The sequence below is a fragment of the Cebidichthys violaceus genome, unplaced genomic scaffold (assembly GCF_023349555.1).
Source record: "Cebidichthys violaceus isolate CVI_PGR_0920_01 unplaced genomic scaffold, fCebVio1.0.p SCAF_13, whole genome shotgun sequence".
Lineage (NCBI taxonomy): Eukaryota > Metazoa > Chordata > Actinopteri > Perciformes > Stichaeidae > Cebidichthys > Cebidichthys violaceus.
Window position 1 is genome coordinate 1823100 of NW_027176296.1, and position 27628 is coordinate 1850727.

A 27628-nucleotide genomic window follows, 5' to 3' on the forward strand; every position below is an offset into this window, starting at 1 on the left:
AGCTAGAATTTAAAAACAACAACAAAGTTAAACTGTTTGTGTCAATCATATCCTTGAATACGTATGAAGTAACAACAACGCCAATTTGTATGTTGCAAAAAGGCTATTTTCTTATAAAATCCAGTGTCCGAATATTCCTCCCCTCAACCTTTCCAAATCTCACAGCCACACCGTGTACACAGTTGATAATCAAATCCTTTCATTACTCAGAAAGTCCAAAACATGCTTGCTGCTGCTGCTAGCATTTGGTGACATTTTGAGAAGATGAGGTGCTGGCTGGGTCTCCTATGTAAAGCTCATATCAGAATCATCAACAATTAACTTACAAAACACTGAGGTTGTTTGTTCTACTTCCTGGCAGAGGAGGCATCTCCGACCACCGCAACTGAGCCAATGTGTTCACTCAGTGATTAGACGTGACCATATGCAACGCATTCAGACAGGATTATCGTTTCTTGACTTGCTCCGCATCCCGTGCAATCCGGCTGATATCACTACTCACCTCCCATGGCAGCGCACTCAGTCAAGCCCCGTTGAAGCCATGTGATAGAGGAAGATAGTTGTTGTGTGTAGTTATTGTAATTCTCAGATGTACCACCTTTGGAGTGTTTGTTCTGCTCAGATAAGCAAGATAACAAACGAAGGTATGCTATAAACAAAAATAAGCAGAAGTACAACACTGGAATGACCTTTTAAGTTAAAATGACAAACTTGTTCGCCACAGTTTACTAGAGTTGTTCCAATACCATGGACTGCAAAAGACTCCTATACAGCCTAAAATTCTGGATCAGGTATTGGCGAGTCTATGCACGGATCCGATATCACGTATTCATATCAATAATCAGCTCATTTATGCTACTCGGGAATAACAACATGTGTCACTTGCAACCTGATCCGTAAGCCCTGCCTGATCAGTACTGCACATGTGCAACTAGGGATGAGAAAGAAGCAAGATGGCTCACACGCTACTTCCATCGTACGCTGTATCCAAAACCTCTGATAGGAGTAGCTAACGAGTGAGCCACCTCGCTTCTTCCTCATCTCTGTTGAGAGTTGCACATGTCAGGCAGGTGCTGGCTGAAAATAATTATGTTAGCCAGAGCTAGCAAAATGTCAGCAATCAGTGTTGCAGTCAAGGCCAGCTACACACAAACCAATTCATGACGAAGACCAGAGTGTACCGAGACAGAGACAAGATCAAGACATTGAGGGGTTGAGACCGAGTCAAGAAAAAGACCCGGACCAGCGCGAGTTCCACACCGCATGACACCCTTAAGGCAAAATGTGGAACATGCAAACTGCTGAGGCACTCCTGAAATTGATCGGAAAGATCCACATTCCCATTAAAACACCCACAGAATACACAGGAAGATTCCTCTTTATTCACCTCTTTTACTGCCATATATATTGTATATGTGTGTATTCATAAGTGTACCAGGAAAGATGTATTGATAAAATAATCAAAAGGCATTGCGGAGGGGAATTTTATGAGCAGCAAAGTTCATTTGTTTTCTATCAGCAAACACAGTAATGATGGTAACAAATAAATCAAACGATGCACATTCAATTTAGTAACAACCCCGCAGTCGTGGTCTTGAAATAAAATCCTGAGTCTGAGACCGAGAACTTCAAAAAGGGATTTCGAGACCGGTCGAAAAAATATACAGTAGCTTCATGGACAATGAATGCAAGTTTTTGTGCTTAGCAATGCCCCTGTTAGAAAGCTCCCTCAGGGTCAAACCAATATAACACATCCCAACTCACATGGCATGATACGGCACAAAAAAAAGGACATAAAACCGACAAAATATGCCCGAAGAAAGCCAGAGATAGGACATGGTGATAATAAAATAACACAATAATAATAAAGAGTAATCTCTTATGGCTACAAATGGCCAATAAATAGCATAAATCAAAAGCAACGGTCTCGCCAACAGTCCCTGAACAACTCAAATTTATCTCCATACCCTACTCTTAAAAGAAAGAGAGAGGAGAGAAAACTGCTAAAAGGGAAACTGGAGAGGCCATTTAGTGATTTGAGCAGTGAAGCTTCTCCGCTGCCAAGGACATGTAAGAGAGACAGAGAGACTGGGAGTGCCTCTCGATACATCAGACGTCAGGAGTGCTCCCTCCCACTCAGACGAATGGATCTTCTTTTGGAAAGCCCATAAGTGTTAGAGCAATCTAAGTTTGGTGAGCGACGCAAAACAAAACAAAAATATATAAACAGTTCATGTACAAAATCGAAATCCATATGAGTGCACAATTCACAGTACTGAGTAACATCCTGAGTAACAAGGAAGACATATCCGAATTATGATCATTTTAAATAAAGAAAAAATGTAATTTCTACAGTATTTCCATGTTTCCTGCCTCTCCTTCTTGTTGTTTCGTCAGAGCGGGAGGCAAGGCAGAGAGCTGTGCACTGCAGCAAGCTCCGGCCTCTCCAAAGCTACTCATTCTGAGCATCTAGCTTGATTGTAAAAACGTTTCCCTCTTCTTTAATCAATGGAAACTCAACTATCCTGATTCATGGGGCACTCTGGAGTATATAAATATCTTCTGACAAGCTTGACTGCGTTCTCTCCCATCCAGAGCCCCCCCCCCCCCCCCCCCCCCCCCCCCCCCCCCCCCCATATATTCATATTATTCTTTTCTTCTGTACTCCCTTATTTCCTTTCCTCTTCCCAGCTATCTATCTCTTGCTCTGCGTTTCTACTCCTCTGTCTTTGCTCTGTAAATGTTGCTTTAGCTACAACTCTAATCAGTCATTCTTTAGAGGGACTGTGCAGCAGCAACATGACCATTTCTGGGAGAAGATAAGGCCGGACAGATTAAATACACTGTTCAGTGTTGGAAGAAAGGAACGAGAAAATTAAAGGGAGGGGGGGAAAAAGCAAAAAGGGATAAAACAAAGAAACTTTCATCATCAGTGAACAGTGGAAATATTGTCTTCAACATTTATCCTCATTACTTATCTCCTGGCAGCCGTATTTCTCTCTTTTATCTCGATGATAAAGGAACTATTTCTTCATCAATTATCATTACTGAGGGGTGATTTAAAATCTGCAAGTCCATGAAGTGCTTGAGCGATTCTATAAGGTCTGTAATGTCAGAGGTGGGGAACCTTGATTGAGAGGAAGTGTTGGCACAAAAGCACGAACACAGCCATTGACCTACTTCTGACATTTCTCTGACGATGATCAGGCCAGGAGTGAGCGTTCACTCCTCTGACTTAATAGTTTAGTGTGTCTGTTATTGTGTTGCTTAAGCCACCAAAAACTAACAACACAGAGTAATCTGTAATCATTGCATTTTGAACTATGAAGATTATATTGAGTGAATAAGTAAATAGGCGATATAGAAGGCAAATACAATCCTAAACTATTTCAATTACTGAAGACATTAAAAGAAGAGTGAGAGAAGCTTGCCTTGTTCCTGTTATGTTGACATAAGACATTCAGAAAATGTGAAATTGTCATACTGTACAATCAGTTGTCTTTCATGCTTATTTAATGTCTGATATTCTAGACAACATATACAAGTCAGGTGAGCAACTCAGAGAAACAAAACCACACAAGTCTCAAAAGGCCTCGACTGTTTGGATCCTCACTGACAGGAAAAGCGATATGTGCATATCTGTCCTGCAGTCTGCCATACAAGGTGGATTGTATTGAGTGAATTGATTGTGAAGCCAGATGAGTCTATGAGTTGTGCTTATCAATGGACCCCATTAAACACTTTTCACCCCCGGGGAGTTTCTTTGACTATGTAAGTCATTGTCAGCAGACAGCGGTCTGACTAATCAATGAGTGCTTAATTACATCTGGTGCAGAGTCCAGAGGTGCAGTAAAACAATATGCCCGCACTGCCAGTGTCATCTTTAGTAGAGACAGATGGTATTTTAGTCAGCGACATTGTGAGGATCCACCCGCAAAAAAAAAAATTTGGGATTTAGCTGAAAATGTCAACAGTTGGGAGTGTGTGACGAAACAAATGTGACAAGACAAGATAAGAATGTCATTTGGATTTCACTCTAAAAAACAATTAGGCTGTTCTTATCACTTTCGTGAATCTCTGCCTCTTGACACAACACACAGCAATGGGCCACGACTTAATGTTTACAGATTAACAAAGTCTTCAATTCCCTACCATGATTTGTGCATTGTCCTAAGTAGCATAAAAAGATGATCTCAACAAGTAAAGCCCTATTTGCATATGTTAATGAGCATTTGCATATTGCTCTTTACACAGTCAACTAAAGCAAAGAGCAAGGCTTGCAATGACTTCAGAAAATAGTCATACTCATCATACTGCATGTTATCATTAAGCAGAAGTTGAAAAAGGGCTTTTAATGGTTCAGAATAACTCTGTGTCAGGAGACCTGTTAACTGAGACACCTACTGTATGTAAATCTGGAGGCCATCACTGACTCTGATCAGCATAGGACTGACAACAAAGTGAATTAAGCCTCATCTAAATGTAAATGAGGTTTTATACCTTTGGCAAACAGCTTACGTAACCATCTATTTAAAAACAAAACAAATAGATTTTATTCTGCGCTATACTAATGCAACAAAATAAAATCTGTGCTTTATGAAAATGTACATGATGCAGATAGCTGTCGACCAATGGAAGAAGAAAAGGGGGGGTGGGGGGGCACAAAACCTCACTGAGTTATACTGTATGTCTGCATTAATTTCAAATGAAATCGTCCTCTTGAAATGCGCTATTCAATCTGGTTTGAAAGAATAAAATAGACATAGACCATTTCAATAGCTCTAAGAAATATACATGCAATACATGAGGCAGGAGCTTACACACTCGTCTCCAATTTCCTTCCTGTCATTGGTATCACAGATATCAGACTGAATGTATGGACAACAGCAGCTCTTCTATAAGCCTTACTGATACTTCAGGTATGCACAAAATCCTATTGAGTTTGAATATGGGCACTAAATCTACTGTAAAAACAAAATGGTATACTCCTGGGTAGATGAACCAAGACATTGTATGTTGTTTAAAGAGGTTAGAAATTATATGATTAAGTAGATATTCTAATAAAAACACTTCCACTGATTAAAATAAATGTATTCTATCAACATTGGACTATTACCGTACATAACATTTAAGTTTCAGCTCATTCAAAAATAACGGGAAACATATCATCGATATCAATCCAAGTCAACTTTGTTTGAGTTACACGATGAAACTCAGCGACTGTATTTAAAGGAAATCAGTAATGAATGAAAACACAGATGCTATTTTTGTAAAAATTCCTGTTAATATTATGCCAACATTACTCATTCCACTGATACATTTGTGATTTATTTAAGTTTTTTTTACATGGCTAGCCCAACACATAAAGTATGCGGGTTGTTAATATCGCAATACCTTTTCTAGAAAGAATGTCAGCTTTCTATTTCATTAAATGTCAATTAAACATATTCATACCCTGAACAAATAATTTGCAGTTACCTTACCGCGAGAGTGGGTAATGTACTTTAAAATCATTTATATTTGTTGAAATTGTCTATACACCCCGACAGCAATTAATTGATTAAATGCTTTGACCAAAAAAAAAGGAAAAATAATCTAGTATCTGTGGTTCTCGCAGAACTGTAATTCAGGCCAAATGATTGTACGGGCTTTACCTTTGCACACTCTGACCGAGTCTTCCACAAGCTGCTAGTTTGACAGCTGTGAGTACTAACAATAGCCACGTTCGTTGTTTATGTTGATTGTGACAATTTTGGGGGGAGGGGCTTTGGCGGGAAGACCGAAGGGACGGGCTCAGTGTTTGCAAATTGGTGACTTTCTTGCTTGATCAGCGACTTTTGGAGCTAGTGCTGCCAGCTACTTTCATTGGAAAAGAGTTGGCAACACTCGGCTGGGTTTTTAGGATGGATAACTATTAAAATCTATCTTTCTCTTGCTGGTGTCCCAAACGTTACCTACCCTAGCTTTAAAGGATAACAATGTCCTTCATCCTATGGTAAAATGATGACGTTGATAGAATTTGTGAATGGAGTGGATTCAGAGGCTTGTGCACATTATGTTCTGCCTTTAAACTGCCTGGTACAAGTTATCCAGGGATATGAGTACACTGTGAAAGAACTATCCTAAACTAATATCAAGGCTCGCTTTCAAGTAAGGTGGAAAAAATCCTTAAATGAAACAGCAACAGAGCATTAATTTGACATTAGCTAGCAAACATCAATTCATCCCCCATTGTAACTTTAGTAATGCATTTACTGGAAAGAGATTAATATCAATTCCATAAATCATTCAGGAGATACATCCGGAGCCAGAGACACTGGTATGTTAGCTGATCTCAGTGTGGAAGCTCAGCGGCCATTAATCAATGTCTGAGCTCCTCTGGCCATGTCATCTGGGAAAAAAGGCACATTTATAAAAAGGGCAATCACCACACTGATATCTCAGCACAATCCTCCTCATGTTACATTTATTTAGATCTTCATGCAGCGGTGCTATATATGCATTCATCTTCATACGCCTCCTGTCTACTGTGTACAAATGTGTGGATTTGGTTCCCTGTTTCTTTATTCATCCCTTCATATGCCCATACAGGAGTGGCTTTCCTCCTGTGAATTAATTAGTAGTAGGCCTGACATGTGACAGCTGAACTTATTCGCATTCTCTTACTCTCTGAAAAAGTGTATCCGAGACGTCATGATAGTTACAATCAACTTCAGGGAACAACTTTGACAATGACACCAAGGCCAGACGTCAGAAAGTAAACAAGTGGAAGTTAAAGTTCATCTCAGTCTGCTTGTGGAAATATGAAATCTGAGTGCCATCTGAACCTAATCTCCAAACAGAGATTCTGTCCAAGAGAGACCGGCTGATTCCCTGATTTACTTGGCCTACTTGTGCGCTTGACTGTGTGCCTGTGTGTGGGTCTAACCACCTGACCTTGTCAGTGGTTAATAACTTCTATATTTTCATTATTGTGCCATTCAGCTGTCAGACAAAGTGGCAAACAAAGGCCATTAACAAATGACACTTGAGCACATTAACTTAATCGTACTGTATGCCTAGCTCCAACAAAAGAGCTGGGAAAGGTGACATGTCAATCACCCCTTTCAAGTATACTTAACATATTTCTCAATTTAGTAGTACACCATAGTACAGGAAGAATAGAAGTAGAAGGTAACTGCAAGAAAATAGCTCAAACAAGTCCCTGCGCTGACTTCTAGTTATTCATCATAAAGATTTTAAGAGCCTAGCACTTCTCTATAAATCTTTATATGAAGTCCCTGATTTTACTGTTGCCAAGATATGTCCCAGTGTTGATGGAGCTCTCAGATACACAGACTCACAGTTAGTTGCTATATACAAAATGATCTCAGACAATTATATATGCTGAAGATGCCTTCTGCTTTTGTATCCAAACTCTGGAATAGATTTCTTATTGACTTTGTGGGAGATTCTGTAAACCTACTTCAAACTCTTTCTTTTAATACAAAGCACTTTGATGTTAATTTCTTCTATTAAAGTTTAAAACAGACTGTAAATTGAGCAATCATTAGTAGCATCATAGTAGTATTAAGAAGTATTAGTAATAGTATTAGTTGGGGCTCATTTCATGACTCAAAAACAGCTCAATGTTTTCCAGGACATGCCTGTCAGTATTTTTATTTTCCAGGTTTTCATACATAGGAACGTTTATAGGTTCAAGGATTTGTCAATGTGTTCAATTTAATTTTGTGAGTGACAAGGCAAAGCCTTATCCAGAATACTGTCTGTAAAATACTCCACGTGTGTGTGTGTGTGTGTGTGTGTGTGTGTGTGTGTGTGTGTGTGTGTGTGTGTGTGTGTGTGTGTGTGTGTGTGTGTGTGTGTGTGTGTGTGTTTACTGTCTTTGCCTGAGGAAGGTTCCCATACAACATCTTGCATTGACGCTTATTTGCAGCCTCCTCCGTAACAGTGGTACACAATACCAAAGTAGGACGTCATCAACATGAAAAGAACAATATAAAAAACATTTACTGGATTAACACAGTTAACTACTTACCACTCTCAAAGCAAGCATCAAAAAGCAGATGTCCTTTTCGTGGAGCTCCGGAGTAACCTGGTGGGCTCACCATCAGCTTGTTCACATTTCCCACCAAGGCATCCTCTCCTCCAGTTTCACAGCCTGAAAAACAACATGTGTAGGATTAGGATGAGTCTCACTTACGTAAATGTGTTAAGTAGTAAATAAATGAGACTCTCATGCAGAATAAAACAGTCCTACATTGTTGACCTTAAAGTAACAACATAGATTGCCATGCAGAACATTACGCCACCACTAAACTGAAATTATGAGTAAAAGTAACAAGATGAAAAATATACAAACATTTTTAAAGATAAATGTTGACTCTTATAGTCTAGTGATGTACTGTGTACAGAACATATTACTAAGAGTGAGTTTTGTCAACTTTAAACTGCATAGGAAACAGTGGATCTGTGGTGCAAAATTAGAGTAAGACAAATAAATAAAGCATACAAAGGTTGAAACAAATCTATATTTTTGTGTTTGTAGTAGAAAATGGACATTATAAACAATGTTGCTTAAATGTGTGGCTTTGTTTGAGCTTTTGCGTAATAAAAAGTAAAAGACATACATTGTATTCCGTAACAGGCATTCTTGTGAACAGGCCAGTACATTTCACAAACAGGGTTAAAATCTTTTGTCTTTATTTTAACGCTGTATTTAACACACAATATGCCTTGAACTGATGGTGCGCAAAAAGGACAATACTGTCATTCTGATTGTTTTTATGTTTACATTTGCATTCATTTGAATATGTTATGTATTGTGCATTTTTTTTGTTATTTAAAACAAAAAAAATCTTATTTTATTATATTTTGTTATCTGTCTTTTAACACCTATATCTACACTCAATACAATGCTGTGGTCCAGATGGTAAATACAATGCAGTGAACCAAACAAAACATATCTACAAACTGAATGAAAAGCAATATACCTTATTTTAAGAGCAACGGTACGTGCATCACAATAATTTGCATCTGTGGATACATGCATATTAAAGACCCAATTACTATTTATTAAATTAAAAGCATAACTACGGTTGTTGGAAAAACGTTATTGGGTTATTCTAAACCCATCCACATTAGAAATGTAAAATGTGTTCTCTGCATGGTGAACGTTACAGATTCAAAGAAATCTTCTGCAGCAACAGAAAAGACCACACACTGAGATTGTGTTCACTTTTAGTACATTTATTAAAATCTGTAACGTTATCCACTAATTCTGGTTCAAATATGTGTTCTGTTTTTTTTATCAACACAGTGGTCCTTGCCTAATTTTGTGGGCATCTGTTCACTGATTATGTCTTTAATTTAGGAGGGTAACGGACGAAAAACAAATAGTAATGCACAGCTAGCTTATTAGCTCCACAGCAGTTCACTGCAGGACCTACCCCTAGATAACATAGCTAGCTAGCAGGTACTCACAGCCACTACACCTGCACTACTGACGAATATGGGATTGGTTAACGTCACACGCCAGCAGTTTTCTGAAGTATTTCCGTGAGGTAGCCTACATTGCCAGCACGTTTTTGCTATATAATAGGCTAACGTCATGTAGCAGCAACGCTATAGCTCATAACAAACTGGTGACATGAGTCTTGTTTACATCCCTTGTGCCTGCTAGCTAGAATGTTAGCACACCTCACGTCAATACAGAGACACGTAGCGAGCCCAAAACATGCAGCTAGAATACGTCAGACAACTGGGCATCACCCGCAGTCCTCCTGCGTGTAAAGCAACGAAGAAGAAGCCAGGTATGGCTCGTATTTACACACCAGTCTCGACGTCTCTAACAGTGTTCTCCTCCATCTTCCTTTCCATTCTGTCACAGAGCAGCCGACGCTCCATGTGTGTTACCACGGTAACGGAGCTCGAGGACGAAGAGGGAGAGGCGTCATCAATCCATCAGTCCACCGCTGCAGAAACACAAGACATCGGTTTACAATATGTGCACATAGGTAAGTTGAGCCAAGTTCAGTTGTTGTTATATGCAATAGCAACAACAAACGGTATTGATTTGCTATTGATGATTTGTGCACTTGGATCAGAGCGCACAAATCAATAAACAGACCTACAGCAAAACAAAAGTAGCAAAAATGCCGATTGTTATTGTTTTTCTGTAGTGATGATTCCATGTCTTAAGCTGTCGGGAAGATGATTCTTAAAGATATAAGTTAGATTGTGTTATTATGTTTAGGGGAAAATCTTCATATGTCAGGGTGAAACATACAACGTTCATATTTGGCAGACCACACTAAAATAGCAACGACTCCCATTACACTGAATCTGAACTCTAATCAGTATATTGTACACACCTCACTTTTATCACAGCCATACCTGCATTTTTAAATGGTATTTTCAGAGAAGAAAGCCAATCATGGCAGGTGGCAGCCAGAGATTCTGAATCATCCTGCAGATTGATTAAAGCTGGAGGTTTTCTAGACAATTGGAGCATAGATGTCATCAAGGCCAATCAAGCCTGGCCCTATTTCTTTCCCATTACAAAGGCTGCACCTGATTAAGTACATCAAATGAGCAGTCGCACAGCTCCTGGAGCAAAAGGCATACAGGCTGCTGCTAATTTTCAGGTTATAAGCTGTGTGTAACAGGCCCAAATGAAAAAGACCAGGGAGAGGGCAATGATTTTTCTCTCTGTGTGTGATCTGTGTTTGATGGCAAGCATCAACAGGCCGCTGAGTAGATAGGTCAGACTGATTATTTTTCAGATGACAGGAAGAGAATACAGAGCTGCTGTGTAATATTTCTCTAAAATTGAAAATTGAATAGCTGTCCTCCATGCTATGTCATTCCTTAAACTCTATGCCAATTAAAGAGCTCTGTGGTGGTACAATCATTCATTTTCAAGAGGGAGATTGAAATTGAATTATGGAGCATGAGAAGAATGAATTAGATACGCTACATGTTTCCCTTGTTTCTCAGCTCTTATCAAACAGAGAGACTGCATATAGTTTAATTTACCGCAAGATCCTGGCTCGTCTGCCAGATCTTATGGCTGAAACTCACATTTGGTTGTTGGCTTGTGAAAGACAGAATTTGCATAAGAACATTATTTTCAATAGTATGACAGTTATAATTGGAAATACATAACATGACATGATCTGTCAGATATGGCTATTTTTAAAGTCTCTTGTCGTAGGCGATATTGTTACTTTAAAGGGAAACTGAAATTAAGGGGACATTTTCTCAAGTATTTAAATCTATTTATTATAAACATAGATGTAATTAGATGTAAATGTATGGGAGTTTATTGCAGCAAAGACTTTATGGTGTGATGGGTTTCCTTTTCCTCTAAAGCTCCATATTCTATATTGTTAAGACATGTTTGAAGAAAGACACTTTCAACAATAACCACACTACTTTCTGCCCAACCAACACTCAATGTATAAAGTATGTTATTTTTGTCATGATGTCTGCAAAGTGCAGCAATGATTTAATGAACACATCCATCTCTGGAAAACAGGATAACATGAAAGAGAAGTACAGTCCACACCGTGGTCTCTCAAATTTTAATGATCTCTCAGGAGAGTGTATTTTTATATGCTTATCAAAACATTTTTGACCCCTAATGATTTCTGAACATATGAATGGGCTTCACATGTAGTGCTTCACATGTAGACATCCCTGCCATAGTTTTAATACTGAATGTAACATTAAGAAACTGTGGCTATTTTAAGCTTGGGTGACGGAGTGACTGGAGGACACATCGCACCTTCACAATCCAGTCAGAAACCCCTTGGGGAAACAGTAGCTTTGGCACAGCAAAGGTATTTTTAAGCCCTGCTTTTCATTCTTTCAGAAAGACACCTTTTCTTCTAAACTGTGAAATGATCAAATAAGTCAGTGCTTGTAGCTCAGTACCACAACTGAAGGAAAGGAAAAAAATCTTGTTTATGTTTCCAGCCTGAAGCTCTGTGTGTGCATGTGTGCGCGTGTGTAAGTGTGTAAGTGTGTGTGTGTGTGTGTGTGTGTGTGTGGGTGTGTGTGTGCTGGGGTACAAATCTATGTTTTTGTATTTGTATTCCAGCAAGTACAGGGAAACCCTTTTACTGTGGCCAGCTAAGGACTTCCACACATATAGTCCATCTTCAATGAAGGAGGAAGTCATGCAAAAATCAAAACACAGGGCACAAGTGGCCGCGAGTTGGTGGCGGGTGGTTGGGAGAGGCAGGGTGGGGGGGCAGAGACCAGCCGGCAGTACACAGAGAATCACTATGGTGACAGCAATCCGGTGGCTCAGGGGAGTGAGGCTCGGTCAGAGAGGCAGGCTTGAGAGGCAGCTGACTGAGGAATCAGCCCTCACTCTGGATGATTCAACTGACAGCCCCCCGCAGGACTCTGCCGGACCAGTCTTCCCTAGAGACTGTGGGCTTTACAGAACAGAGATGTGGCTAGCAGCCCTTTTCTGAGGGAAAGGGGAAAACAAACGGAATTGAAGCCAACACAGCAAAAGAGCTGAAGATGCTTCCGCATATCCTGCTACTGATGAAAATGTAAAAAAGAGAAAGTGTGCTAATTAAAAACATGTAAACAATATTACATGCCACATCCTCGACAAATGTGAGTCTCTCTCCATATTTTTCCATTTCCTGTTTTGAACACCCGTTAAAACAAACAGTTTGCTAACACTTCCTCTGCTTTGTTTGTACCTCGCTGTTAACCCCCTCTCTCATCCATTAATCGTCACCCTCTCTTCTCTCTTTATCTGCTGCTTCCTCTGCCTCTCCGTCCCTTTCTCCCTCCCTTCCTCTCTGCTATGCTGGACGGTGTCCACCTAAACAGATGGTTCAGTGTCAATAGGCAGCTATTAAATGGCCGCTCTCCCTGCTCTGATCCAAGACGGCAAAAAGCACATTCAAAGCACTAGGAATAAATCCTTTGCCACGTAGAAGGAGCTGCGAGGAAGACACAACTAAGATTAGCATTAGTGAAGATGATGGCCGCTCCAATCAGCATCATTTTCATAAAATACTTTGTCTTGCTTTATTTTCTCATGGGCTTCAATTCCATGAACATTTTGACTTACATATCCACTCTATGCAGATACAGTACACTTTTTTCTCAGGTGTCATCGACTGAAACCAAACAAGTCTTCCTAATCTTTTTCTTTCCCCCTTGTTTACTTGTTCCGTAGTTGGGATCTCCTGCCATGCCGGTGACTAGCTGCTTCGTCATCTCTGTGCCACACCCTGCTGAGGAAAAGGACAACCACCTGACCTTGATCCTCGCATCAGCCCAACCCTCACTTTTTTCTTTTGCTTCCTATTACCGAGAGGTACCATTCATTTCCACTCCCTTGAGGTCTCTTGATAGTGTGCAGGTTTTTATTACATTCCATTACTTTACATGTACCTGTCACAAAAAAAACACCTCCAAGGTAGTGCTCAAATTATTTCCCTCCCAGAAGTCTGCGATAGTTCTTTTCCACACTTGAATCCACAACCTGCTTTTGTAAGAGCCATAATTAGATAACAGGACTGAACACTATTAGTCCTCACACACCCCTCACCAATCCGCTCATCCTTGCGGCTGCGAGTTTGATATGGTCAGGGAGTGCAAACGCTCCATCACCGTTTATACCTGTGTTTTATAGACACACACGGAGAAGGGTAGAAGAGAGGAAAATCTAAAAGATAGGAGTGGCACGGAGAGGAAGGGATGTGGCGGCGATGGTGTCGCTGTTGCTAGAACAGTCTTCCCACCTTGTGGCAGCACAGTGAACTGTAGCTGCATCAGTGCGTGAGCAATAGGAGGAGAGAGAGAGAGCCAGAGCCAGAGAGAGAGATGGAGTGAGAGAGGGAGGGAGAGTAAAGGAGCGAGTCAGAGGGAGTGATACAGAGAGAGAGAAAGAGAGAGAGAGAGAGCAAAAGGGAGGGGAGTTTAAACTAAGTGCTATGTTTTGGGACAGGCTAATCTGCTAGCGAGCAGTGTGAGGATCGGAGCGTATTGTGTGAGCCAGTGTGCGGGGGACAGATAAGGGAGCCAGCCAGCCCGCCAGCCCGACCCACCGACCGCCTGACTGCCTGTTTTAATGTGCTGACTCTGGGGAGATTTCAAAAAAAAGAGAAAAAAAAAGAAACAGCATATTGAGTCCTTAGACGTGTGTGGAGACCCTGGACACAAACGCCACCACGACAGCCACAGCCTGCAGAGAGGTGCATCAACAGACAGGGGAGAAAGAAAAAATAGAGCACTGAAAAATCACAACTCCAAAATCAGAAAATTAAAAGAGGATTTTTTTTTTTATCCCCCCTCTTTTTTTTCAATTTCTTTCATTTTTTTTTTCTTTCTTTCTTTTTTTGTGTTCCCGGGACCGTCTCCCAGCCGTAGAGAAGAAAACGGGGAGCAAAGAACTGAAGAGAATCTGAAAATAAACGGACAGAACGAAAAAAAAAAAAAAAAGCACCAAACCTGAACATGTTCGAAATAAGCCGAACACTCAACGCCGCTTTGTTGAGCAATGAGGTAAAGAGATTTGGATTTGCTTCTTTCTCCACACTTCACCTGTGTGTGTCTGCTGCCAACCATTCTGTCATGTGTTTTATTGTATGTCCGTGCGCGTGCCTGTCTGTACATTTCTGTATACTCATAGTCAGGAGACAGAGGGGATGATTGATAACAGCAGCTGTTTATGATATATTTCCCAAGCTCGATAGTCGGTACGGAGAAAAAAGGGGCTGCTACGCTTCTCACACTCAATCTGGCTTGTAATAATAAGAGAGCTAGAGCCTAGACTTTACATCCCTCTATTGTAACAAAACCCAGGTAGCTATCAAACCCATCCAACATAGGCTTGCTTGTGAGATTGCCCACCTGGGGCTAAAATTGTATGTGTGCCTTCATGTGCACGTACAGTACGTCTGTAAGTGTAAGTGCGTGTGTGCCTGTATGTGTGTGTGGGTTTACACATGCATTTGTGTGAGAGCAAAGTGTTCTGTAATCCCCTTCTACCTCCTCTTTCTTCATGTCCCCCCGCCCCCTCCCTCCCCACTCCCTTTTCTGTCCTTTACCATTCTCACCGTCCTTCCTACCTGCTGTTATCTGTTCTCCTTCCCTTCTCTCACACCACGTCCCTCTTTCTCTTTCTCTCTCTCTCTCTCTCTCTCTCTTTTCTCTCTCTCTTTTCTCTCTCTCTCTCTCTCTCTTTTCTCTCTCGCTCTCTCTCTCTCTCTCTCTCTCTCTCTCTCTCTCTCTCTCTCTCCTCCCCTCTCCTCCTGTGTCTGTGTATGAGTGTGTGTGTTCTGTGAGCAGCATCTCAAGATGATGGCGAGGTACGGGCAGCTCTCGGGACTAGCAGCCAGTGGCGTGGGCTCCGTCCCCGAGACGCACTCGCCGCTATTTCCCAGGGATCTCCTGTCATCGCCAGCCCAGATGGGCTTCAGGTCACCCCTGGTAAGAGGATAGACAGACCAATATATCTCCATCTCTTTAATGAACACGGGCGAGCATAATAGCAAGGAAAGAAACAGGGGGAAAAAAGAGTGGTAGTTAGTGTGTGAATTGGCGTATTGTTGTGTGTGTGCGTGAAGAAAAGAGCAAAGGGGCAGAAAGAGAGCAAATCAATTGTGGGATTTGGCCTGTATCCCCAATGGATGGTATTAGTAAATATTTACATTGTTATGTTTGTTCAATTACGGACGCCTACTCTGTCTTTAGCCTCTGCCAGTCAGACTGTTATCAAGGGAATTTGAGGTGTGAGTGTGTGTTCGTGTGGGTGATATATTTTACGTTTGTTGTATTTTGTGAATTCTGTTAGCGTACTTGCAGTATTTGCATTTGGTTTTTTTTGTATTTGACGGTGAATTATCTTTCACAGTAAATTAATAAACGGACTCCAGCAATTATACCATTTTCAACTTTATATGACATCTGTGAAAAGAAATGATTTATTTCTCCCCAACACCCCGAGGAGATGTACAGTTGTGGGAGACGACAGATTTCAAATGACAGTGGATCATGACTATCCATCCGATTCAACTCCAGTTAACATCTGACAAGTCACATTAGCAAAGGAAGTAGGAACGCTGTAGATGGATGTGGTATGTTGCACTGGAGACAACATTACTCTGCTATTTACATAGAAAATATTACTTCAAGAGGAAGGGAATGAGAGAGAAAAAGGGGCACGAGAAAACCCTGAGAGTTCAGGCAAAAGCGTTGTAAGAAAATCCCTGACTCGCCGCATTAAAGCGACATGAAGCTGTGGGTGTCTAATCCGCTGTGGGCTCTTCATTGGTTCGGCTCCCCTTCAAACTGGCTCAGATCCACACCCCAGAGCCTCCCGGAAGCCTTCATAACCCACTGTCATGCTGCTGACTGTACCCAGGGGTTTCCGTCAACTGTATGCAAATGCACGGCGAGGATAAGCGGTGAAATACGTTCCGTTAGGAGTTGGGCTTCAAAAATGTTTTTTTTCAGTTTTCACTTTGAGTTCTTACACGAGTTCAAAGACGTCTGTCCAGTGTTTTGTTGTGGTTATACAGCGCACAAAGTGACTCACAACAGTGTTATCTGCTGTTTGCATAAAGCTGCTGGACCATAAGTTATTTGTTGAAACCAGTGGAACTAATTAGCTGAATTTATTATATAAATATGATTGACGTGTTAACATATTTTGATGCATCTTATCACCGTTGAGGTGGGCAGAAAAACAGAATTTGAGGTGATTGCTTAACATGAAGTTGTACCAGTTGTAAATAATATTGTATTTACAGTATAAATGAACAAAGCCAAAATAGTCCACGAGTGACTATGAGGTCCTCATCATACGTAGTTACATTTCTGGTAAAATGGTTTACTGTGGGATTTTGCACATTTGTCTTCAGTGTATTGCAGGTGATGAGGCATGTTCCGTGTGTGTGTGTGTGTGTGTGTGTGTGTGTGTGTGTGTGTGTGTGTGTGTGTGTGTGTGTGTGTGTGTGTGTGTGTGTGTGTGTGTGTGGGCGAGGGAGTGTGTCTGCAAGCGCACATGCTTGTGTATGTGTGTCTGTGTGTGCGCGAGTGATTACCCTGGTTCAAAAAGACCATCGTTATAGTGATTAATGGTGCCTTCATTAAGCACAGCAAGATAATTTGCATACATTAGATAAATGTGCTGGAAGATTCTGGTGGCTTTGGTGGGTGAAGCCTCAAAAGCAACATCGCATTTCTTACCTCGGTCAAACGGAAGTACAATTGTACCCCGGCAGCCCAACATTGCTTCGTATATAAAAATGGAGTAAATACTTCACTGTGTTTTGCAATGTTATCGTTCAAAGTTAAGACGCTATGGTGTGTTTCCATTCAATGCACCACTGCTTTAAATGAGTGCTTTGATAAATGAATAAATAGCTAAATGGTTGCGTCCTCCAACACTCTGTACGCCTGCAGCAAAGTTTACCATTCGTTCCCCTGTCAAACACTGTGTGTTCAGTTTGTTTAGAGCGGTTCGCGTGTGCGCATGTTGTCGGTTGTGCATCTTTCAAGCTGTAGGACAGTGCGCTTAAAAGAGTATTCAAGGAATTAAATTCTGAACCCCACCAGAACACGGAGGAGAGAATCGGCATGCAATTGATGAAATTTAGACGGATCATTTAAAATGAGCATCCGCAGTATCATTTACCACATTAGGATGACCATGACCATGTCACCTTGCACAAAGCAGGTAGAACTAAAAGAAAATGTGAGCAAAAAGCTGAATTGCAAATTAGTCCATATTTCAGTCACTGAGATCTAATTTTCAAAAGCCCATAGCTAAAAACCTGCAGTGCGCCGTGCTTCAGAGCTGAATGCTGTTAATTTGTAGAAAGCTCCACTGATTACCAACTGCAGGCAGCTGCCGTTCTCCATGTGACACCAGATTTTGTTTGACAACTCCAATCTTTTCTTTTTCAACATCTAAAAAAAAAAAAGAAAAAGGGAGGGTTGCATTTCAAACCTGCATGAAGAGGTTCATCATCACCACAACAACAAACAGGCAAAGGAGGAGGAAGGAGAGTGAGGGTGTGCTTGGCACAGAAGCTGGCAAATGTGTGTAGCTACGGTATATTAGCAGCCAGGAGATAGTTAGAGGTCATCTCTATTTCATAACAATGATTAGCTCCTTCCATCTGCCGCTCGCTGCACTTCCCCTTTCCTTGTTCTCTATATGCAGGAAATTAGTTCATTTATGCTCCACAACCCTGCCATCAGTGAGGCACAAACAGGTGCAGCAGACTGAGCGACGCCACAGAGGGGGGGGAAAAAAGACACTCATATTGAGAGGAACAGAGAGATGGAGATATGTGCAAAATACAGCATCGACAAGAACAATAGTGCCACAAGTACAACGGTGGTTGATTAATGTAGGACTGACCACAAAAAAAGGGTGTTGGATTTTGTTTTAACGTGAATCATTAAGTGACCTGCTGAAAACTTCAAAATCTTTTTATCCTTTTTCTTTTTAACTGCATTCACAGCAGCACGTAATATGGAGGTTTGATGTACTGCTCTGTTCAGTCAAGCTTTTTAAGCTTAGGGTGATAGAAATGAAGACATGCCATTCAGTCATATCTTCCCTATAGTATATATTAGACCGGAGCAGATTATGACCGCACTGTGTCTTAGAATTTACATGCAACATCATGTGAACACAGACTGTGGAGCTGTGTGTGTGTGTGTGTGTGTGTGTGTGTGTGTGTGTGTGTGTGTGTGTGTGTGTGCGTGTGCGTGTGCGTGTGTGTGCGTGTGCGTGCATCATATCATGTGTGCACTTGGTATGAGCACATTTGGTGCGTCAGTTACGGGGAACACAGAGAAGCTGAGAGACACTGCGACGGGGGGCCTAGAGGGTTCTGATTTGTTGGACGAGCTGTGTGTGTGTGTGTATGTGTGTGTGTGGTGTGTGTGTGTGCATGGTGTGTGTGTGTGTGTTGTGTGTGTGTGTGTGTGCTGGCCACCAGTACTGCAGGGAGGGCCTAGAGATCAGCAGCTGAGCCTGTGTCCCGCTGGGAGCCATCACTGCAGAATGGAGCAGGTGTCTGTAGGCTCATGCACACGCGCACACACACACACACACACACACACACACACACACACACTGTAAAGCTAAGTGAACTCTTTCTCTCTTCCTCCTCACTGTCTCTGGAAGTTGTTTTTTTTTCTCGTGCAAACCCTAACCCTTAATATTCACACAATTCAGCACGTCCGCAGGGTGCCTTTTAGTTCGTACTTCTTCACACGTTATCACGTTTTTGATCATTAGCTATTTTTCTTCGACTCTGTAGATAATACATGAAAACGGTTTGCGATGTGGATGTGATCCATAAACAATGGTCTAACAACAGAGTGCTGCTGCAGCAACACAAGCGCCCACGCCCGACCAAAGGTCAGCTCTCTGTGTTCAGGCGCTTTGACCTGGAAGTAATAACCTGTAATTTCACCAACATAATGGCCGTGGCAGGGCCCACGGTTTTTGAGTAGAGTCTGTTTCTTGGTGATTTTTATAGAGCGCAGCTCAAAAAAAATCAAAGCAGAAGATTTTGACCTGCTTTGATTCCCTCACTGATTGTCTTTTTATACATGGATTAACATCATGTCATCGAAGGTGTGCAAGTTTTCTGATCATGAAAAACACAGCAATAAAACAGGCTGATGTTTTCAATTATTATCTGTTCAGTAAGAAACAAAATGCAGTTTTTTTAAGTCAGTCTCTAATGATATATGTAATACATCATAATCATATTTATGTGCTAAAAAATACAGAAAGGTGCCTTGAGGTAATAAAAAACAGAAAAATAGAAAGCACAATCATGAGAACCTCAACCACAAAACAATGCACGCAGACATAATTATCACAGTTCATATAGCTGTGGATTATATAGCCATAGTACTAGGGATTTATCTCAAGTCAGTGGCTACATTTGTACAGTTCAATAAGTTAAATAAACAAAATAATCTCACTTCTTGCTGTTCATTTTATCCTCTTTAATTTGAAAAAAAATCCCTGGGCTGCTCTTTTGCCTGGTAGAGGAAAAGCATTTAATTTCAGAGACAAATTTGTTTCCTCTCGTGGACAATGTTTTCACAACCATTTGCAGTTATTTCATTCGACTTAAAAGGATAAACAGAGAGAGAATAATGAAACAGACAAGGCTGGAGAGAAAGCAGTATTGTGTTTTCAAATCTGGTGAGTTCTTCGCATTTTTTGTCATTTGCAAACACAAAAAATGCCTCAGCCACCTTTTGACAGTGAAGTCAAATTCGGAGGTCTTCGGCTAAATCTAATGTCATTTTAGGTCAACACAAAGCAGCCTGAGGTGCATATTGGATAATGCAGATTTACTGAATTAATTATTAAACAGACAGTGATATCAGAATGTGCTGCAGATATGTCAGCCTTATAAACATTGACAAAAGAGGTATTAGCCAGTGCAAGACCTTCACTGACCTGTCTGCGTCGGTGATAATCTCACCCAGATGGCTTCAGCTCAGTCATCTCCTTCACAATAGACACATATTCATAATGCAAACAAAATCTCCTGACAAAAAGAACATTAAATCGTCTTTTTTTCAAAAATGACATTTATAGATGATGCCCTTTAAAGAACCCAATTTAAGATTGTATATGCAGCAGACACCTGTTTTGTAGGTGAGGACTCATTTTAAGGGCAGTGATGTGAGGAAACGTGCATTATTGTTGTCGGCTCAGCGCCTGTTGATGCTGACTGACAAACGTTGCCGATACTTGAGTGATTGTCTGCTTCTGGGATCCTGGCATGTTGATGAACAAAGCTATTTATTTTTTTTGTCCTCTCAGAATTGATAGTTTCAAAGCCAATGCGTTTTTATTGATTTGCTAATTGCCGGGGATGAGGCAAAATATCTGCTGTCACCATGAATAAATGATGTAGGGCTTACTTACTTGCATTAGTGCCGAGGAGGAGTGACCGTTGGAGTGCAGTAGCTCGCCACTGGCTCCATTGGGAGGTGTCTAGTAGTCGGGGGCCTGTATATACCGAATGTACAGAATATATAGTAGTTTCCAGAATTGATTTCCTAGTGATTAGCCATTCATGAAGAGCAAGCTAAATCAAGATAAGATATTGGAAATTCATGAAAATATTATAATTCATTTTGTCCAAGGGGAGGCTATAAGTGGTTCCTCTACAAAATGCAGCATCATTATTATCTGCTGAGCCTTTACTCCCTTTAATAATAAATTTAATCCAACCGCAGCAGACGGTTCACCATAGTCTGCCTTGAGCTGTACTTTAGTGACTATTAAGTGAGCTAATTTACAGAAATACATGCATATTCCGTAAAAAAAACAAAACAAAAAAACTAATTTACCTCTTTGTTTATATTATTACATACATTTTCTTGGCTTAATTTCATGTAACATTATAACATTTACTCAGAATATGATTTATACCTTCTGTAAACAATGTCTTTATTTTCATAATGGAAAATTATTTTTCTTTTCAAACAACTAGTGTGTCAACAACACAAAATAACTGACACATGTCTCTAAGCATGTAGGCATTTAAACTGAAGCCCGGTGGAGTTTTTCTTGTTTAGCGTTGCCCACTTGCCTTTCTTCAAGCATGAGAAAGGGCGGTTAAGCATGAAGTGACATTTGGAGAGCTGGATTTGTGCAGCATGGGCATGTTTTGGTCCACAGTACCGAAGGCCATCCCTGGGAAGGACTCTGCATACGTCTCGGCTCTAAAAGGTTATTCCTTATCAAAAGCCGTACAGTAGTGCAGTCATTTATGGAGATCAGATAGTGTGAGATTTTTGATGAGGCTTTAAACGTCATTACAGATGGCGGAGGGTGATGATTCTCATGCTTTCCACCTGAGGTCTGAGTCGGAGATTCCGGAAGAAAAGAGAAAGCAGGAATCGTTTCTGCAGCGAGAGACGTGACTGCAGGAACGACTAGAATAAATAATGGAGATAAAAAGAGGTCTGAAAGTGAGCAGCCGTCTAAAGAATCTCAAGTGGGGAGCTTTGTGCTACAGTAGTGTGTGTGTGTGTGTGTGTGTGTGTGTGTGTGTGTGTGTGTGCGTGTGTGTGTGTAAGTGGGAGGGAGTTGTGATTAAAGCCTCCACCAGATGGACCACAGCAGTCGCCCTGTGAGCATGGATGTACCCCGACCGGGATCAAACGCAAAGCGGGCTGCCGTCCCCACAGCCCGAAAGCCCACCACTATACCTCCTGATCCACTGACCCACCACCCTGCAGCACGGCCACGGCTTCAGTTCACACACACAGAGTCATCCGGATTAGACTAGAAGACAGCCTAACCACCCAAAACCAAACAGGTTTTGCTACCTCAGTCATCAAATCCGTTTGTAAGACTCAATATATAACATTTACATGGCTTTGCATTTACAACACATCACTGACAATAAACAGCGAGACTAAACTTCATGATCAGTGTGTGAGCTGCCGGCCTGCTGAAGTTGAATGTCACCCCAAGCTGCGGACCACTCTGTTGTCCAAATGGACACTAATCCACCAGAGTCCTGTTGAGAATACACTCGCAGTGCCAGAACACATGCCAGACTCAACAGCCAATGCATAGCTAAGCCTCCCTGGGCACCTCCACAAACCTTCTCTCATTTGTGTTAGGCTACAGCCTCAAAGACCCACCGTGATCTTTTCCATTTAAAAAAAAAAAAGAAATGATTGTGTGGATTTAATGTGTGTGTGTGTGTGTGTGTGTGTGTGTGTGTGGGGGGGGGGGGAGTTATCTAAACATTATGCTGAATTAAATCTACAAAAGAGCAGACTTTACATAGCGATTGAACAAGCGTTCAGTCCCTATTCTACGGATAGAGACAGAGAATTCAGCTTTCAAACAGCCCCCTGTCACATCTCTGCAGTCTGCAAAGCTCCAGCCATACCAAACAGCTTTGAGTTAAAGTGGAAGAAAGTGGCTGTGACAAATGCAGCACAGCCTTGTTCCGGGATCAGCATGAAGAATTCATTTCTGATCTGAGGAGTTTCTACCAGGGAGAGTGACACAGGCAGGGGTTAAGCTGACTGTGTATCATGCCCACTGACACAGAGGGAAGAGGATGTAGGAGGAAGGCTTCAACTAGATTAGTTACATTTTACCAAAATACTTGTATTTAATATAGGGGATCCACTTCCCCATAAGTGCCTCCATGAATTCACACATTCTTAGACTGGCGGGGCCAGGTTGGATTTAGTTTTTAACTTTTTAATAAAAAGCAAAATGTCAACTTTTTACTCAATCATCGCCAGGAACACTGGACTCAAAGCATTGAGCTGTAACTCAGTGATTAACATTGCATTGTCAGTCATGAGCTCATGAGTCATGATATTTAGCCATAACTATAAAAAACGTGCAGACAGAGATTTCACTACAAAATCCAAAGGACATACTCACAGCCAGTTGAAGATATGATTTGAGGTTAATATGTTAAAGAAATGCTTGATTTCTTTGTTTGTAACAGCAAGTTGGATCATGTTAGCACAAACCATCGCCTACAATGATCTCTAAATGCCTTCCAGGGCTCTATGTTGGCAAGTATTTGACTTGGTGGATCGGGATTCTCTTTCAGTGCACGCAGACTTTTCTTCTCATCTGCACCCATTTGCATTTCAGTGACTAGCTGTGAACTTGACTGTCCTCCCAGGATAATTGAACATAATTTGCTCTCTGTGGTTCACATAAGGTAACGTTGTGGTGATTCTGCTCCTCCCGCTTAAGAACATCACTTTCCTCTTTGGAGGATCTTTTGTGGCAGAACTACTCCGAACTGCTCCCCTCGTTTACTAAAGTGTCGGAGCGACATGGCACAGAGTGCCCTGCTTTCGAGGAGAAAGAAAAGAGTTGATTTGATTGAACGTGCAACAGCGATGCTGGTGCACTGTGCGCCTCTGACCATGAAATTACCTGAAAATCAGTATCCACGCCGTGTGCGCCATTGATTCGTGGAAACGAAGCCCTGGGTCTTAACACTGAAAGCAAACAACAAAAGTCAGCTGAATCCAAAGCGCCCATTGTTGTCCGGATACAGCCTCATCGTGTTAATAGCTGTCTGCTGTCTGGTATTCAGTGACGCCGAGTTTGTCGCTGGGCAGGGAGACGGCAAGTTGAAGGCTGTGATTCTCATTTGTTGATTGTTACCGGCAGAGGGTGGACACCTGCCAGGAAAGAGGCGATCATCAGTCTGAGTAGCACAGCAAGATGCTACTGCCAGAACTTCAATAGAGCGACTAAATCTATCCTTCAAGGGCGAATCAAAAAGAGCCTAAGTAAGCAGCAGCATACTGAGGAGTGTGTTCTGGGCTATTAGATGTATTAGGCGGTTTTACTGCATAGACTGCTGTGATATTTTAAATTGAAATCAACCGGGCCTGATAAGCATTGCCTTCCTCTCCATATAACTCTATTAAAACCTGTTGTCATTGTCGTTACGGTGTGTTTTTGCCATACAGTGTAACAAGGATAATTCAGTTTCAGGTCGTGTTTTCCGTTGCGTGTCCTCGGTTGCATTCATTTCCTCTGAACCGAAGATCAGGTTCGCTGCAAAACACAAGTTTTCCTTCTCTTGTTGATTATCAAGGTATTTTCTTCCAGCACTTTGGAGGTAACACCTCTGCTGGTATCTTCACTTCTCCCACTTTAAATAGACCTCTTATTATGCAGAGTGAAACAGAAGACAGGTGTTGAAACGCTGCGTCTGACAGTTAACACGAATCAAACCGAAAGCACCCACAATTATCACATTCTGCACACTGCATATTCAAACCTGCTATACTGTGTATCTTAATACACTTGTTATCAGACTACTACATGTTGGCTGCTACCAGAGTATATTGTGTATGTACAGTACAGTGCTACCAATCCTGAAGATTCAACAAAAACAGACATTTTTTAGGGCGTGGCAGAAATCTAGCATCGTGAGTTTGTTCAAGAGAACCAGAATGAGTACGAGAGAGTAAGAGGGACAACGCCAGCCTGCATTAATCCATTAAGGTCTGTCACTAGGAGGGGTTTAGGGTGGAGAAGCATGGCAGGAGGAGTTCATGACAATTAGTCAGCTCTCTGCTTTCCGAATTAGCAGACAGGAAGCACAGGCTGCAGCACACTTGTGGGGTCCAGCCCTTAAAGCTCCGGTTCCACGGCAGTCAGACTGTGACACACTCCATGAACCATGATGTCGTGGTTTGTCGCACTTATGCATGTGCGTGCACGTGTTTGTGTGTGTATGGATTTAGCTGTGCATGAGTGTGTGTGTGTGTGTGTGTGTGTGTGTGTGTGTGTGTGTGTGTGTGTGTGTGTGTGTGTGTGTGTGTGTGTGTGTGTGTGTGTCTGTTTATGGAAGTGATCCAGAGTCAATCAGTGAGATGGGGTTTCTCATTGCTGACAAGTACGCCTGGCCCTCCTGGGTTAAAGCCACAAAAGCTTTTTAACTTTCAAAACTCTACAAGAGGAGAGAAATATCATTTGCCTCCTCAAAAAGTGTTTAGCATCAGTCATCATCTAAAAGGCCAAATAATGCATCCAATCAACGCATTGCACATTTTTTTGTGCAAAGTCATTAAGGAACCGTAGTCTTTTTTAGTCATTACCCTTAATTACTGTTTTACATTTATTCAGTGCTGTATTGCATTTTATCCACAGACAGACATGAACTCTAAGTACGGAACGGCCAAATCTACAAGATAATAAGCTACACTGCAATATCTCTGACATCCAGACTGTAAAGCATCTCAGCATGGATGCCCTTGATAGACTATCTCAACCACTCCCTCCATCTGTCCCAACACAATATTATATTGCATGGTGTGTACCCTTAACTAGGACATGGCAGCAACACGGCTCCATCTTTGGTATTAGTCTGTGTATCATACACACACAGAAACGCACACACAACACAACACACTCCAAAGAGCAGAATGTGTTTATAGCTAATTTACTGAGTAGGGGCAGTCACTTTCATTGCTTTATAAAATCATAGTCCTGCAGAGCAATTTAGTGAAACAACAAGCCGAGCAAGTCAACTGTGAGAGACTATTTTCACTTTCAAAACACATTCTCATTTAGAGAAAAGGTTATTTGGATCATATTACAGAGGGAAACAGCAACCTCAAAACACTGTCCTTTATGAAATAAGAAAATGATCACCCTCTATTTTCACCCCACATCTTACTGCCTCTAAACATCAACAGTTAAAAGTGGCCTGCTTATGAAGACAGAGATGTGATTTGTGATTCGGTCATTGCCCAGGATCTCACTTTCCCTTCTTTACTGTAGGGAATAAAAAAAAATAAAAAATTAAAAACGTGGTTGGGAGGAGAATATTAGAGGCAGCGAGTGGAGACAGATTTTCTTTTCGCCCCGGTTCCAATCCAAAGCCTTCATTAAATTCAAAAGGTCAGATAAAAGATGGACAGGAAACTGTGGGTTTGTTGCCTGTACTATTCAGCTGCAAATGTTGCTTCTTTCTGCTCTTTGGTGGAAAAGATACGGAGGCACATAACAAAGGAAAACATACAAAGGTGCGCTTCTATTTTGATCCATTTTCTTTTCTGTTTCATTCAACATTACTCTTCCTCGGTTGTCTCATATACAGTATGATCGGTACAAATCTCCAGACTGCAAGTGCCAGCATATTCTATTCTATCTGAAATAATAGTCAGTTTGTTCAGCCTATCTTCCCCTCTATGTGTGTGTGTGTGTGTGTGTGTGTGTGTCTGTGTGTGTGTGTGTGTGTGTGTGTGTGTCTGTGCGTACCTCAGCACTGCTCAGGCTTAATTGAAGGCGTAGTGAGGATTGTCATTAGTATGTCAGGCACATGGTTCTGCTAGGCTAGCTAGCTCGCTGTAGCTAACGAGACAGGTGGAGAGGTCAGGGGTGAAGTGGAGAGACTGGGGAGCTTTAGTTCCCCTCTCCCTTTTTGTCTGCCAGAACTGGCCTTATCATCAGTGAGTCCTCTTCCTGTTCTTCCTCTCCTAACATTATTCTTTCAGTGTGCTCATTTGCAAGCTAATGTGTGTAGCTACTAGAGTGCGTGGTTGAATTTCTCAATTCCAATTTGTATGAATCCACATGCTGTAAATGTAATTGCGGAGTACATATGTGGTACATGCGGCATAGTTTATCATACACTGTCCACAATGTGGCTTTACAGTGGACTGTGTGTGCACAGCGAGGTCTTTAGTGCAGGGGTTCTCAAAGTGGGGTCCGGGGACCCCCAGGGGTCTGTGGCACTCTCTGTCAGGGGATTAAAAAAAATGTTTGCTATAAATAATACATTTGTGCTGTATCATTAAAAAGTGAATAGCTACAGATGGGGGCCATAAAACAAGTTAATTGTGTTCATTACTCCCATCCACGTTAGCTTTGGGCCAATAGAAACTCAGATTTGATTGTGATACGCAATAATTTAATTATTTTTAAGTTGAGGCACTTACTGAAATTCAGCTTTAGACTGGTAAATTTAAAAATCTGGATTTATTAGGACTATGGTCAGTCTTATACTCTCCATTTTCTGAAAGCTTTTAAGATCAATTACTTCAAAAGTGGGCTATAAATGCTTTCCATTTGAGTCCA

General features: G+C 41.4%; 2 protein-coding genes across 7 annotated transcripts in view; one reads left to right on the forward strand and one right to left on the reverse strand.

Annotated features, from left to right (window-relative positions):
• The window catches only part of agbl4 (AGBL carboxypeptidase 4), a 372526-nt gene that overhangs the window by 238794 nt on the left and 106104 nt on the right, over positions 1 to 27628 (reverse strand). For both annotated transcript variants that reach the window (XM_068707293.1, XM_068707292.1), the window contains 2 exons: positions 9834 to 9974; positions 8039 to 8161 (listed from right to left, as the gene is read on the reverse strand). In XM_068707293.1, the coding sequence (XP_068563394.1) occupies positions 8039 to 8161; positions 9834 to 9906 (196 nt within the window). In that variant the 5' untranslated portion in view covers positions 9907 to 9974. The remainder of the gene's footprint in view (positions 1 to 8038; positions 8162 to 9833; positions 9975 to 27628) is intronic.
• elavl4 (ELAV like neuron-specific RNA binding protein 4) overlaps positions 9857 to 27628 on the forward strand; it is a 79926-nt gene continuing 62154 nt past the window's right edge. For 2 of the 5 annotated variants that reach the window (XM_068707296.1, XM_068707297.1), the window contains exons 1-3: positions 9858 to 10016; positions 13211 to 14541; positions 15328 to 15468. In XM_068707296.1, the coding sequence (XP_068563397.1) occupies positions 14494 to 14541; positions 15328 to 15468 (189 nt within the window). In that variant the 5' untranslated portion in view covers positions 9858 to 10016; positions 13211 to 14493. Of the gene's footprint in view, positions 10017 to 13210; positions 14542 to 15327; positions 15469 to 27628 lie in introns of all 5 variants that reach the window. The other 3 variants (XM_068707295.1, XM_068707298.1, XM_068707299.1) reach the window with 3 other exon arrangements.